Source organism: Enhydra lutris, unplaced genomic scaffold, assembly GCF_002288905.1.
Source record: "Enhydra lutris kenyoni isolate GAN:26980312 unplaced genomic scaffold, ASM228890v2 scaffoldscaffold32, whole genome shotgun sequence".
Classification (NCBI taxonomy): Eukaryota; Metazoa; Chordata; class Mammalia; order Carnivora; family Mustelidae; genus Enhydra; species Enhydra lutris.
In genome coordinates, this window is record NW_019154116.1 from 13,597,617 (window position 1) to 13,613,472 (window position 15,856).

Here is a 15,856-nt window from a genome sequence, read left to right on the forward strand (position 1 = left end):
GACACTTTTTAAAGACACCATGTGACGATGCAAGGCTTTTTACTTAGTAATTCACCAGGTCAATGTAATTTTGATGAGTAAGGATGATTCATAAATACTGAAAGTGCAGTTTTTGCACTAAATTCTATTCCTCAGAGGAGACAACTTAGCAAATGCTAGATGACTTTTCGCTTTTAACAGAGACATAATGTCATGCTCAAGGATTTAATTAATTACACAGCCCCTACTTAAATGTTCCGTTTGTTCTGGGCATACAAGCCAGGGCAAGCTCAGGACTTGGGTTTTACAACCAAAGATTCTTGGCTCCTTTTCCCCTGGGAAAAAATAGAACCAGCTAGAATGCTCTAACTGGCAGTTATCAGGAAGCTGACAAGGCAGAAGGGCATTTTATCCCACGAAGTGGGACCACACAGCTATTTCTCCTGAGAGCAGGTGAACACCCCCGCCATTGGACCAAAATAGAGGTAAAAAGCTCACAACTCTTGCTAATCCCTGCTGGCTTTCTGTTCAAAACAGAAACGCTGACTGTTAATTCTCTGCTATGTCTCCGAAGTCAACTCCAGGGAAGGCAAAGTAGAAGTGATGTCCTCCCAAATCACTGGGAAATCAAAAATCCCAGCGCTCTCAGCCATAATTTCCAAACTCTTTCGCTGCCATGAAAAAAAATACTGACATTTGCTATAAATTGGCACTGAATGATAAAACAAGATTTTTTAAAAAATGTATTTATTTACTTGACAGAGAGATCACAAGTAGGCAGAGAGGCAGGCAGTGAGAGAGGAGGAAGCAGGCTCCCTGCTGAGCAGAGAGCCTGATGAGGGGCTCGAACCCAGGACCCTGGGATCATGACCTGAGCCGAAGGCAGAGGCTTTAACCCACTGAGCCACCCAGGCACCCCGGTAAAACAAGATTTTTGATGAGAATTTTGAGAAGACCAGCTCATCAGGTTATAACATACCCGACTATTAAAGAAGTCTGTAAAGAAATTTTGAATGATCAGGATAGATGCAAGTGAAGTTATTTCTGTCTAATTTATACTTAGGAAAACCTGGTCAAAATGAAAACAATTTTCTGTTTTTTAAAAGGCAGTGTGCACAATGTCTCCTTTGTTAACACACGATCTTACTCAGTAAGCTGCCAGAGTCACGTGCAGAAATAAAAAGCTCTTAGGACACTAAGGGTCAGACTGCATTTCAATAATCGAAATGAGCCCTAAGAGATGGTAATTCGGTTCAGTTGACAGACTGCGCTGGATACACCTTGTCCACGTCAGAGAGTTAGTGACTTACTGTTTATTAAAGAAATAGGTCAAGCATGAGCCCTTCTCAGAACTTACCCACTGCGAACCACAGTTTCACAAAATCAACTTTCCACATACAAAAACCAATATATGAGTAGGGTTTGATTAAAATTACCCAACTTTGGGGCTACATGTCAAATTTATTTTTAAAAACTTTTCAGGGGTGCCTGGGTGGCTCAGTGGGTTAAAGCCTCTGCCTTCGGCTCAGGTCATGATCCCAGGGTCCTGGGATAGAGCCCCACATTGGGCTCTCTGCTCAGCAAGGAGCCTTCTTCCCCCTCTCTCTCTGCCTGTCCCTCTGCCTACTTGTGATCCCTGTCAAATAAATAAATAAAATCTTAAAAAAAAAAATTACCCAACTTGTATTACTGACGACATCAGAAATTAGATGCTGGCTTTATTGTTATTTACCAATAAAACCCACGTGAACTTTACAAATAGCCTTTAAATGCTCAGAGAAATTACACACATAATGTACAGCACCGTCTTCATGCTAAATGTTGAGGGAAATACCTATATATCCATTTGTCCAACCTTCAGACACTTCGGCTCTTTCCATGTCTTGGCTGTTGTGAATAATGCTGCAGGACATCTGGGGTAAGCATCTGTTTGGGGCCGTGATGTCCTTTCCTTCAGCTGCATACCCAGCAGTGGGATGACTGGATCATGGGGCAGTTCTATTTTTAAGTTTTTAGGAACCTCCATCCTGTTTTGCATAGTGGCTACACCAATTTACATTCCCACCAACAGCGCACAAGGGTTCCTTTGGCAAGGAGCTCCTTTTTAATTTAAAAGCTTTACAACGGCATCACGAAGATAGAATGGTCCATTATTTGCTTCACCTTTTTACAGTGAATATAATGATCTTTAAGTGAGGCAATTAAAGCCCCACCGAGAGAAGGCCTGGCTCATTCTGAGATTGAGACAGGGCAAACCAGCCATGGAAGTGGAAAGACCCGAATCCCACAACGCTCACGTGAGCAAAACAGGACCTTTCGGCCTCAGAAGATCCTCTCCTACAGCACTGTATTTTGTCCTTCAAATAAACTGGTTTTGAATTTTTCAATATGAAAAACACAAGCACTGCCCAGTACCAGACACCAAGAATCACCATAAGCAATACACCAAATCAAAGAAATTAGAGGAATAAATATTGTAATTTCACAACTCCGTGATGAAGAGAGAACAGAATACAATTATGCAGGAGAAACTGCAGGAACTCAGCTGTCCGAAAGAATGAAAACTTACCATTGGCAGTGACATGGATGGAGCTAGAGAGGATTATGTTAAGTGAAATAAGGCAATCAGAGAAAAACGGGTATCCTGATTTCACTCAAATGTGGGATTTAAGAAACAAAATAGATGAACATGGGAAGGGGAATTTAAAAAAAGAAAGAGGGAGGCAAACCATAAGAGACTTGTAACTATGGAGTTAAGGGAGGTGGGTGGGGGATGGGCTAGATGGGTGATGGGTCTCTAGGGCACTAGTTTTTTTTTTTGTTTTTTTTTTAAAGATTTTTTTTTTTATTTATTTGTCAGAGAGGGAGAGAGAGCGAGCACAGGCAGACAGAATGGCAGGCAGAGGCAGAGGGAGAAGCAGGCTCCCTGCCGAGCAAGGAGCCCGATGCGGGACTCGATCCCAGGATGCTGGGATCATGACCTGAGCCGAAGGCAGCTGCCCAACCAACTGAGCCACCCAGGCGTCCCACTAGGGCACTAGTTTTGATGAGCACTTATACTCAAGTGAAAAATCACTACATTCTACTCCTGAAACCAATATCACACTAAATGTTAACTAGCTAGAATTTAAATAAAAATCGGGAAAAAAAAAAAAAGCAGTGAGAAAATACCGGAAAGTATCCTTTCTACTGCAGATTAAATCCCTTTTAAAGAGTCACTGGTCAAACAAAAATGTAACAAGACAATTAAGCTGCTAATCACCAGCTAGAATTCTGATCCCAATTCCGACATGGGGGGGGGGTGCCACAGGCAGTGGGCAGGAGGGGTACTTTCTCCACACCACCTAGCTCTTCTAGGTCACCAGCTGAGGTCTAGGTCACAACTCAACTTGATTTTGACATTATCTACCTGGACGAAGATAGTGTCAGAGCCCCCAGGTTAAGGTTCTGGCACACAAGACCGTCCCCTCCCCCACTGCAGATACCAAGTGCAACCCAGCTGTCAGCTGTGCTTCTGACCAACCTGCTATGGATGGGAGGTTCCAATAATCCCCTCCCTTGTGTTCTATTCATTGGCTCCAGCAGCTCCCAGAACTCAAACATTGTACTTACTAGATTACAGGTTTGTTACAAAAGATCTAACTCAGAAACATCCAGCAAGAAGAGAAGCATAGGGCATGGTAAAGGGACAGAATGGGGAGCTTCCGTGCCCTCCCTCAGCGTGCTGCTCCCACACAGATTGCGTGTCCACCCACCTGGAAGCTCTCCAAACTCTGTCCTTTTAGGTTTTTATGGAGGCTTCATTCCACAGGCACGATCGATTAAATTATTGGCCATTGGTGATTGATTCAACCTCCAGCCCCTCTCCCTTCCCCAGAGAACGGGAGCAGGACTGAAAGTTCCAGCCCTCCAACCACAAGGTTGGTTCCCCTGCCAGCCAGCCCCCATCCTTGCTGCAGTAGAAAGGCCACCTCGTTAACATAAAGAAGACACCTTTCTCTCAACAATTAGGAAATTGCAAAAGTTTTAGTGACTCTGAAACTTGGGGACAAAGGCCCAATCTATATTCTTATAATGAATCACAATATCTCAAACACACTAATACCTCGAATTGCATTACAGACTTTATAGGGCTGGAGGGGATATTTGAAATGATTCTCTCTCTCACCTCCTCAGCGGATGAGAAGAACTGAGGTCAAGAGTGAAATGAACTTGGCAAGATCACCAGCTGTGGGACAGGGACCAGGATGAACCTGAATACATATCTAGGTAATTGTGAAGTGAATGAGACCCTCCCTTAAAATGACAGGTTATTTCCAGGGCACCTGTGTGGTGCAGCTGGTCATGTGACCGACTCTTGGTTTGGGCTCAGGTCATAATCTTAGGGTTGTGAAACGGAGCCCTGCACTAGGCTCCTCGCTCAGTGGGAGTCTGCTGGAGTTTTTCTCTCCCTCTCCTTCTGCCCTCCCCGCCGTCCTGTGCTCGCTCTCTGCCTCCCTTTCTCTCACTGAGATAAATATATCTAAAAAAAAAAAAAAAAAAGTTATCTCCATTATAAAGCCTTCTCCAGAAGCACACGAGCACTTTACCAAAGTGGTGAAATATTATACATCTTAAAAAAGCCTTATTATACAGAGCTACTTACTCCCTGACCAAACCCAATGTTGGCAAAGTGAGCTGCTAGGTCCTGCTCACTATTTTATTTTTTCCAAATGATTATCAAACACTCAAATAGCTTCTAAACAGGCACCTTGTGTTAGAAGGGCTAGGATAGCAAGGGCACTGGAAAAAGCAGGCAGTTCTACCTTCACCAGTCAAAATAAGTACAGGAAATCACAAAGTGCCTTTTAAAATTCCCTTGAAATTATACTAGATCCCTGGGTTGCATCATCCACCTAACCAAAATTAAGGAGCAAGCTCAATTTCTTCACTTGCCCAGGAAGCTCAGATGCACACCCAAGGAGATCTGGTGTGTCTGCTGTGGGCGGGACACGAACCCAAGCCCTGTACTGCCAGCCAGGCCAGCCAGAGGTGGTTTGTGCCTAGAGGAGCCTACATGCCACACGGGCACCATCGTTAGCCAATTTCAAATCATTCTTTCTGATTCTGTTCTTTTATTATTATTATTATTATGTTACATCAGTCACCATACAGTACATCATTAGTTACTGATGTTGTGTTCCATGACTCATTGTTTGCATACAACACCCAGTGCTCCATGTAATATGCGTCTCCTTAATACCCACCACCGGGCTCATCCATCCCCCCACCCCGCTCCCTCTAAACCCTCAGTTTGATTCCCGGAGTCCATAGTCTTTCATGGTTCATCTCCCATTCTGATTCCCACCTCCCCTTCATTTTCCCCTCCCTTCTCCCCATGTCCCCCATGCTATTCCTTATGCTCCACATATAAGTGAAGCCATATGCTATTCGTCTTTCCCTGTTGGACCTATTTCACTCAGCATAATCTCCTCCAGTCCCATTCCTGTTGATACAAAAGTTGGGTATTCATCCTTTCTGATGGAGGCATAATATTCCATTGTATATATGGACCACATCTTCTTTATCCATTCGTCTGTTGAAGGGCATCTCAGCTCCTTCCATGGTTTGGTGATTGTGGCCATTGCTGCTATGAACATTGGGGTGCACATGGCCCTTCTTTTCACCACATCTGTATCTTTGGGGTAAATACCCAGTAGTGCAATCGCTGGGTCATAGGGTAGCTCTATTTTTAACTTTTCAGATCCTGTACTTATCCACAGCCTTCTGGTCTTAATTTGATTTGCCAAGCAGATTTCCCCTGCTTAAAATAACCAACTTGGTGAAACCTGACAAACATTACTCTGGCCCGGTGGTCAAGGTGAACACCATAAGTGATAAATCACATCAATGGGAAGTACCCTTGATGCAATGTGATGACAATGCACTTTACCCAAACCCACAACCACACACCAGATTCTCATAAAGGGACACCCTACAGTGTATCTGACTAGTACTCCTCCAAACTGTCAAGGTCAACAAAAATAAGAAAACTCTGAGGAGCCCGAGAAGGTAAGTCTATGAAATGCACTGTGGAATCCTGGATGGGATCCTAGAATCAAAAAAGGACATCAGGCAAAAACTAGGGAAATCTGTACATAGCATGGATTTTAGCTAATAAGAAGATATTGATTATGGGCTCATTAATGACGACAACCTATGGTGGTAATGTAACATTACTACGTGAAGAGAAGAAAGGTAAGGAATGTAGTCTTTGTATATGGAAATTCTACACTCTCTTCTCGATTTTTCTGTAAATCTCAACTGTTCTAAAACATAATGTCAATTTTAAAGGAGAGAACTAATTGATGGATTTGAATCCATTGGACATCTTGGAAGCTCAGTCACCTACCTTACTCTTAGGTGATAACATTGGGGAAAAAAAAAAAAACAAAAAAAACACAACAAACAACCAAGTTCCTTACCTTTCGCTGAGGCTTCTCCACAACTGTGCACCTGTAACAAGGACAGGCCAAAAGCAAGGCATTAACGGAGGTTTTTTTCTTTTGAGGCATTTCTCAACTTAGAAATATTCCGAGCTATTTAACATGAAATGCTTAGGGGCGCCTGGGTGGCTCAGTCGGTTAAATGCCTGCCTTCATCTCAGGTCATGATCCCAGGGTCCTGGGATTGAGTCCCGCATGGGTCTCCTTTCCCTTTCCTTCTGCCTCTCCCCCAGGCTCGTATTTGTGCACACACACACACTCTCTCTCTCTCAAATAAATAAAATCTAAAAAAAGAAAAAATGCTGAGCTATTTAAACGCTAGGAATTATCAAACCATTCAGTGGATACTTTGGCACCATAGATAATGCAGTGGTTAGGCCATGAATATTTGAGATCCTGTTACACGCAAAACACTCAGATAGGTGCCGGGAGAGACAGGACCCTCCATCACACGTGGCCCTGCTTCGGGGACTCGACTGTTCAGTGGGGCAGTCCTGGCAAACTCTCAAGTCCACGTGAACTGGGGCAGGTGGTGTAGGAACTACCCAAAAAAGCCCAAACCATGAGAGTTGAGGGAAGAGAGAAAATCAGGCTGCTCAGGGAAGTACCCATAACCAAGTCAGCATTTCAGGTGGGCTTTAAAACGGTACAGACAAAAGAATTAAGACAGCTGCTACTTGAGAAAGGAGATTTTTGTCTATTCATTCTTTAGGGATTTTGAGCTTATATCTAGGCTCAAATGAAATCAAGAGAAAAAAATGTATACTTAGATAAAGCATCTGCTTTCTTGACTGGCTGGCTTTTTCATCGTGCTATATCTTACTATTATGCCCCAGCTACCCGCCTTAATGAGGTGCAGTATTAGAAATGGCCTCGAGGTGGTTTCCGCATTTTTGCATGAAATGAATGCCAACGATCGGTGTCCGTCTTGTTCTGCAGCATCCCCTAGCAAAGATCTATGCAATAAATTCCTAAAATTGAGTCCCAGGGGAAAAAAAAAGTGTTTTCTCAAAATTGTTTGCATTCTTTTATCAGACTACTAGAAGAACTGTTCAGTTGGTCCAGCCTCCCTTTTTGCCTTGGCTGTCGGTAAGCCCGGGGGTGGATCTGTCGCTCAATTACAGTCACCATATTAGAATCCTGTTCCTCTACTACACCTTTTTAAAAGAGTCTGATTTTTTTAAGATCCCTATAAGCTTTGGGGTTAGATGGTATATATTTGGGGTTAGATGACATGTCAAACAAAGCACTAATCAATTCAAAAGAATCCAAGGAATTCTGAACTCCGGTGAGCCTCGAGCTGACGTTGAGGAGTGGGATAAAGTCAAGCATGAACAACCCACCCCTCATAGGACATTTCTCAGCTAACACTGGCTCCAAGAGTGAGAAAGCAGGTGACACTGCGGGGTGTTAGCTGGTTCAGTCTGTCATTAAAAGTGAGGAAAAGGAGTATGGTTGCTGGCTAAGGGGACAAGGACATTGACAACGGCAAGGGCAGGAGCACCGCGGTCACGGAGCACAGAGCAGGCTGGGGCCGTGCGGGACTGGGGCGCAGCACAGGGGGAAGAGGCTGAGCCGGACAGCATTTGCGCTGAAAGCTGCGAGCGAGTTCCTGGGGAGCAAGGGGGTGGCAGAACAGGGCTTAAACAGGCAGTGCGGGTTTCCCTGGAGGAGGGGATGAAGAGACAGAGGGGGAAACGCTCCACAGGTGGCCTCGTGGGGACCCGCTGAGCCCTCCTCCCGCCTCACAGGGTGGTACTGGAAAGGATATTAAAGGAAGCCAGTGGTGGAAGTTCTGGGCTCTTCTGTAATGAGAGAGAAGAAGGAGGCAATCGAGGACCAGCCTAGGGCTGCAGAGAAGTTCCCCAGGACGTTGAGGAAGAGGAAGCGAGCCCTCAAGGCAGGTACCAGGAAGACGGAGCGAGAAAGCCACCACAGCTGGAGGCCCCTCACGCTGCTTCTGGTAGGTTCCACAAAGACTAATGCACCTGAAAGGATCGCCACTCTTGGGCTCACCTACGTCCTAGGGAGCATCTAAGATGGCATTAAAGATAACGATGTGGGGGGCGTCTCGGGGGCTCAGTCGGTGAAGTGCCTGCCTTTGGCTCAGGTTGTGATCTCGGGGTCCTGGGATTCCGCACAGCGGGGCCCTGGGCTGGCAAGTCCGCAGAGGCGGCTCTGGCCAGCTCCGCGAGGGGCTCAAATGGGCCTTTGCCTACAATTACTCCACCGAAGGAGGCCTGGGAGCCCCCTGTTCCTCCGGCCCCAGGCTGGGGGGTGCTGGGAAAGCACAGCCCCAAGTCCCAGTTCTCCTGGTGGTTTCCGGTTCTTCTTGGGGCAGGAGCAATGCTGTCTTCAGAGCAAGGCCACTGTTAAAACCCTGATGGAAAGCTTGGCCCGGGCCACAGGACGGCCCTGCAGGATGGGGCACGAGCACTCCCTGGGCCAGGGAGCCAGGGGTGGGTCCAGAAGGCAATAGAAGCTCTGCATTGAGGTGGGCTGCGCACAGAAAGGCGCCCCACACAGACTGCCCGAGGAGTGAGCAAACCTGCATTACCCGTGTTGTTCAGGCTCTGCACCAGCGCTGAACCGCGCGAACAGTCACAGCGCCCGAGCCACTTCTGTTCCATGCTCTTGTGCGACCCTCACACAACTGTGTGGTTGTGGGTTGTTGGTCTCTGCCGTTTCACGGGATAAGGTGACTGAGTGACTGTGGGCCTTTCTGCCCGGAACCCTGCAAAATCCTATTTTCTATGGAAAAAGGGAAGTACCATGTGGGATTCAGTCAAGGATCAGGAGATGGGATGACTGTCCTGGGTCATCCAGGTGGGCCCCAAATGTGATCACAAGTATCCCTGCAAGAGGGAGGCGGAGGGAGGTCTGGTGAGGACGGAAGAGGAGAGGGGGCCGTGAGCACTGAGGCAGGGAGTCGACTGACGAGGCTGTAACCACCCGAGGCTGGGAGAGGCAAGGAAAGCTTCCCTAGAGCCTCAGGAAGGGATGCAGCCCTGCCAGCGGCTTGATTTTGGCTCCACACTACTGATTTTGCACGAGGGGCCTCCAGAAGAGTGAGAGACAAGACTTCCATTGTTCCGAGCCACACGCTGATGAGGATTTGTTACCGTAGCCCCAGGACACTGACACAGCCCATGACAGGTGCCCTCCGTGCTGGAAAGTGGCGTGAATGAGCTCAAGGCTAGACCCTTCAGGCTCGTATTCTCCCAACTCTCCCACCTTAGTCTGGTAAAGGACTGAACCTTTGTAAGCAGAGGGGTCCTGCCCTTTAGGAACATGGAAGTCCCATGTTCCCAAGAACATCAAGCCAACGAGTCAAGGCTGAGAACGAACTCTGCGTGAGCGGCCAGGAGCAAGAACAGAGCAGTTGCAAGGTTTTCCTGCTCTGTCCTCGCCTTCCATGCTTGCCTGCTCCTTGCAACGTGCGCCCAGATGGGACCCGGTTTGATGCAGCACGGGCACCACGGATAGGCTCATCACCAATGGCTGCTGGCAGAATTTTTAAGCAGTCCTTTTCTTCTAGGATTCCCCTGAGGAAGGCCCTGGAGGGTGAAGACATTACGAAGTCTAGTGGAGAACAATGGGCTCTCCTCTATCCATCAGGACGGAACCAGGGCGACAACGCACGGGGACTGGACTGGCTCTGGGCAAAATGCCACGGCGTGAGAGCCTTCCCCTCCAGGCAGCCTTACTACATCTGGGGTGAACAGAAAATCGCGGGGCGGGTGCCCAAGAGAGTTAAGAATAAGGGAGTGGGTGGGGCGCCAGGGTGGCTCAGTCCGTTAAGCATCTGACTCTTGATTTTGGCTCAAGTCATGATCTCAGGGTCCTGGGATCGAGCCCTGCATTGGGATCCAGCTCAGAGGGGAGGCTACTTGAGGATTTTCCCTCTCCCTCTGACTCCCCCACAACCCATTCGCATTCTCTGTCTCTCTTTCTCTCAAATAAATAAATCTTAAAAATAAAAGTTAGGGAGCTGGGTGACCGTTCTCTGAAACAGAAAATGGTGGGGCAGGGGAGGGGACAGAGGGAACAACGCATCCAAGAGCACGATCTTCATCGAGAGATTCATGAGAAGCAGTCACTGCACACAAACGCATCGGTGGGAGGTCTCCTAACCAAACCTCCCGTTTCATGCTGCCCCCTTTCAGGAGATTGACTTCCCCACATAAATTTTTCAAATTAACAAGTTTTTTTGTCACCTTCCCAGATCACTGGAATGAAGAAATTCCCTCCAAACCTTGAAACGTGGCGATGTAAAACCATCTTTCTTAAAAATGGTTTTGCACATGGTTTGTTCTAAGAACTGTAAAGACTTAAAAACCAGAGCTCAAGCTCACTGTAGAACATGAGGATGGTAAGTCAGAAACAGCTTCTGTCCGTGGCCTCAGGGTTGGCCTTAGGGAGAACAAGGTACCTCCCGTGAGACAGGCCCCGGGATCCCTGCCAGGGTAAGAACTTGAGGAAGACCCCTGTGGGTCGTGTGGGGGTTACACTTAATGAAATCAAATGTCTCACTGTAACCTCCTCCTCTTCCCTGTTTTTGATCAAATCTATCTTATCACATTTAGGTTCTTAGGGCTCAAATATTCCAAGGAGGCCATTTTGCTCATTCATGAAAACTAACTCAGAGGTTGGTAGAAGAGGCCTCTCCAAGTGCAGAAAAGCTTGACTCTGATTTCTAATACAAATTACTCAGAAAGCACCTGAAGCAAATTTCAAAAGTTATTCAATTTCTCACCTCTAAACAATGTTGAAAATTAGTTCATTTTTCACCATTGTGAACTCATTTGTTAAAATGTACACAACTGGGGCGCCTGGGTGGCTCAGTGGGTTAAGCCGCTGCCTTTGGCTCAGGTCATGATCTCAGGGTCCTGGGATCGAGTCCCGCATCGGGTTCTCTGCTCGGCAGGGAGCCTGCTTCCCTCTCTCTCTCTCTCTCTCTGCCTGCCTCTCTGTCTACTTGTGATTTCTCTCTGTCAAAGAAATAAATAAAATCTTAAAAAAAAATAAAAATAAAAATAAAATGTACACAACTATTAGTTGTTCTTTGGTTTTTGTTTTTAAGTCATCTCTACCCCCAACTTTGGGCTTGAACTCATGACCCTGAGATCAAGAATCATACCTCCACTGACTGAGCCCCAACTAGTAAGCCCTGAATTGTTCTTTCTTCATTGAGGCAGAGAAAGTTTTTACATAAACGAGACCATCTTCCAGTGGTCCAAGTTTCATCATGTGGGTTGTAATAAATATTTCAGGGTTATCCTCATTGCAGCCTACTCACATATCAAAATGATATTTAAGAAGCGCTTAGAGCCAGAGAAACTAGCACACACAAGCCTTTTTGCCCAGGAGCAGTAATCATGACTAGGGACAACATCAGGTAAATAATTAATAAGCAATAAATATTTACCAAATCAATGTATATTCAATAAACAATAATATCAAAGTCAGTGCCTACATAACCTGTTACTTTGTTCCCTTTTAAAACTACTTGGTTAACATGCCTACACAAAGATCAGACACTCAGGGTCCAGAAAATTACATCCTGTAAAAATGAATTCTCAGTTTTCTTACCTCTAGCTCTAGACAAAACCATATCCTTTATTATTTGCATGATAACACGCCCAAGTATCATGACAGAAATCAGGTGATACACTCTCCATGGCGTCAGTGCAAGGAACCTATAACAGCAAAAACAGACAAATCATTATTTCAACTGGAGGATTTTTATCCTTTTTTAAAAATTAGGTTTACTGGGACGCCTGGGTGGCTCAGTTGGTTGGACGACTGCCTTCGGCTCAGATCATGATCCTGGAGTCCCGGGATCGAGTCCCGCATTGGGCTCCCAGATCCATGGGGAGTCTGCTTCTCCCTCTGACCTTCTCCTCGCTCATGCTCTCTCTCACTGTCTCTCTCTCTCAAATAAATAAATAAAATCTTAAAAAAAAATTAAGTTTACTTCAGGGGTACCTGGGTAGCTCAGTCAGTTATGCATCTGCCTTCGGCTGGGGTCCTGATCCCAGGCTCCTGGGATCATCCCTGCACGTCTGGCCGCCCAACTCCCCCGCCCCATACTTGCCCCATGCCCCACCACCACCCTCCCTCCTGGTCAGGCTCCCCGCTCAGTGGGGAGTCTGCTTCTCCCCTGCCCCTACTCCGACTCTCCCATTCTCCTTCACACACCCTCTTTCAAATGAAGAAAAAAAACAATTGGGTTTAGTTTCACCATAGAAACAACAATCCCAATTTCAGTTTTCAGAATCACTCCAATGAGACCACATCAAAGTTATGTCACGGGCATCCAAGTCAGCAAAACAAAAAGTGCTTGAGCCACGTCCGCTTTTGTGCTAGGCTTTCTGCTCTAACCTCTAATTTGGACAGAGGATTTGCTCTGTGGGGTGTGGCCCAGCTATCACTCTGCTAGCAGACGGAGGACGGAACTGACTTGCAACCGAATCACGAGGCCCCAGAAAGGTAGAGCTGCAGGGTTTTCCGACATGCGGAGAAGCTACTGCAGATGTCCCACACTTGCTGTCCTCTGTGTTCTGCTTTATGCCCCATTCGTTTATTTAACTACTACCCCCTTCCTCCAGGCTCTCAAAAACAGCAATTAAGGATTCAAGGTGCTTGCTTCTTCCTTAAAATTACTATTGGTCTATCTGGCCCCAGAGGGAAACAAAGAATTCTTTATCAAGAACAGCATACGAACACGGCAGCACATTTTTATAATCGGGCCAATAAAGAAATGGAACGGCTATTCAGTCACAAGCTCTAAGGCTTCGTGCAGAGGTGAAGCCTGCTCTATACCGGTTAATTGGCCAAACTGCCCATTAATATTAATTTTGATATAATCACAGAAACACTGACTTAACATGCTTGTCATTTAAAACTAGTTGCAAGGCACTGTAAGCTTTATCGAGAAAAATACATACTACAAAGAATCCTGACTTCCAGGAACTAATTTCCTCACCAGAGAGGAACACCTGTCAAGCTAACAAAATCCAAGACAATGAGTCCTAGGTTCTCTAATAAAACATGAGCAAAGAACAAAGAGAAGCAAAGAAGGGGGAATCATTCACTCACTAATGGGGGAAGATTTTATGGACGCGGCCCTTGAACGTGGCCCGACAGGATGGATGTAATTCGGAGGAAAACAGAGGCTGTTCCAGGTGGAGAATACAACATGTACAGAAGATCAGAGTCAGAGAAGGGGAAGGTGTGCCTGGGGCATGCGGAGTGCTCTGCGGTGCCCCAGCAGAAGGAGGTGGGGTGGGTCAAGGAGAGATTTGGGAGACTGGCAGAGAGAGAAGGTATTGAGGGGACAGGCCGGGAGCACACTGTGGCAGGCCACGAATGATATGCTAGGGCATTTGGGCTCAATATCACCAGCAATAGAGAGAAAGCCAAAGGTATAGGGTAGGAAAATGGAATGACGGGCGATTAAGGAAAATGCCAGAAGGCGACTGAGAGGACGAGGTGGGGCAGTGAGGAAGCATGGAGGTCAGGATCTATTAGAAGATTGTGCGATATGTTTGGTGAGAAGTGGTCCATGGGAGATGCTGGTGGTAACCCAGGTCCAGCTCTGGTTCTAATATTAGCTGTGTGTGACCTGGGTCAGGCAAATGCAGGTAGAATAAGCCCATGTTTCTTCAATCCTGGTCTGCCACAGCCACAGGCTGCTGTCTGGAAAGCTTGTTAAAATGCAAATTCCCAGACTCCAGGTTCCTTCCCCCAGATCCTCTGAAACAGGTGGTCTAATTTTTAGTATTTACATTCAATAAACATTTCTTTGGAAAGTGTCTACTTTGGGCCAGGCACTGCACTACCAAAAGGAAATAAACAGTGAACAAGAAGCACAGAGGGAAGGAGCAGACATACCAGAAAACCCCTAATGTCAACATCTACGCTTTTTAGTAATAATAATTTGTTTTCTGCTCTGGGACTGCTGCTGGCTCTATTCCTTGAGCTCATATAGGTTTGTATTAACCAAGGGTGTTCTGTGGTGTTTGTTTTCTTCTTGCTCGCCTCCTCCTATCAGGCTATTATCGCTGCTTGCTGTTGTCCATGTGTGCCAGTCTCGCTCAGTTCTCCCCAACTGACACTGACCCAGTAGTTTTCAAAATTTTTGATGGTGACCCACAGTAAGACATTCATGTACATCTAAATGCATAAAAATGAAACCAAAGTTTCAAAAATAATATTTATCATTTTTTTTTTTTTAGACAGAGAGCAGGGGCAGAAAGAGAAGGGGAGAGAGAATCTCAGGCAAACTCTGGGCTCAGCATGGCGTCCAATTCATGGCTTGATTTCACAATCCCAAGGTCATGACCAGAGCTGAAACCCAGAGTTGAATGCTTAACAAGCTGCGCCACCCCAAGCACCCCAATTTATTCCTTTTTAAAGATTTTTAAAGTAATCTCTATACCCAACGTGGGGCTTGAACTCACAGTCCTGCAGTCAAGAGTTGCACACTCTTACCAACTGAGCCAGCAGGTGCCCCCAAATAATATTACCTTTATCATTTGTAATGCCTTCTGATGTTTTCCATTCAATTCTATTATATTTCTAAATGCCGACTATAATTCCAAGATGATTCGAGGCTCATAACAGAGCTGCGACTCACAGTTCCACTCACTGCATCAGAAAGTATCTACAGATGTTCAGTCAGCACGGTTTTTAGAGTGACCTGCTTTGCAGAGTCAGGCAAAGCCTTAGGAAAGTTCTCTCAAGTTTAAAGGTCTTCACGTAGCCAGGAAACCAGTTAAACGTCTTTAAAAAAATAAAGAAATGCAAAACCAACCCAAGCAGTGAAGGTCATTAGTTCTTTTCTTTTCTTTTTTTTTTTTTTTAAAGATTTTACCCATTTTATTTGGCAGACAGAGATCACAAATAGGCAGAGAGGCAGGAAGAGAGAGAGAAGAGGAAGCAGGCTCCCCGCTGAGCAGAGAGCCCAACGTGGGGCTCGATCCCAGAACCCCGGGATCATGACCTGAGCCGAAAGCAGAGGCTCTAACCCACTGAGGTGCCTCCATTAGTTATTTTCTTAGTGGAAGTTATGATGTTCCACAAATAGAAAAATCAGGTAATGACAAGATTTTAACCCTCAGCCCTGGCTGCTGGAAGACTCTACTTGGAGGGAATTGACTGCCATAGCAACTCAAGTTAGGGGTCCAGGGCAAGGGTCCGGGGGCATTTTGGCTAAGTGTCCATTGGTCATTAAGAATCCTCAATCATAAAGACTGGACTGTTTAATCAATGATGCTGTGATCATTTGTAAACCATCTGGAAGAAAGGAAAGTTGTGTATCTATCTCCGAACACATTGAGGTGAAAGAGAAAGGAATAATAAAACTTTGCAACCAGTCAGCACATGTC

General features: G+C 46.0%; 1 protein-coding gene across 1 annotated transcript in view; it reads right to left on the reverse strand.

Annotated features, from left to right (window-relative positions):
• The window catches only part of LOC111153430 (reticulophagy regulator 1), a 127,087-nt gene that overhangs the window by 82,259 nt on the left and 28,972 nt on the right, over positions 1–15,856 (reverse strand). Inside the window, exons 2-3 of the mRNA XM_022512442.1 lie at positions 12,057–12,163; positions 6,444–6,474 (exon numbers count right to left, since the gene is read on the reverse strand). Of these exons, the coding sequence (XP_022368150.1) occupies positions 6,444–6,474; positions 12,057–12,163 (138 nt within the window). The remainder of the gene's footprint in view (positions 1–6,443; positions 6,475–12,056; positions 12,164–15,856) is intronic.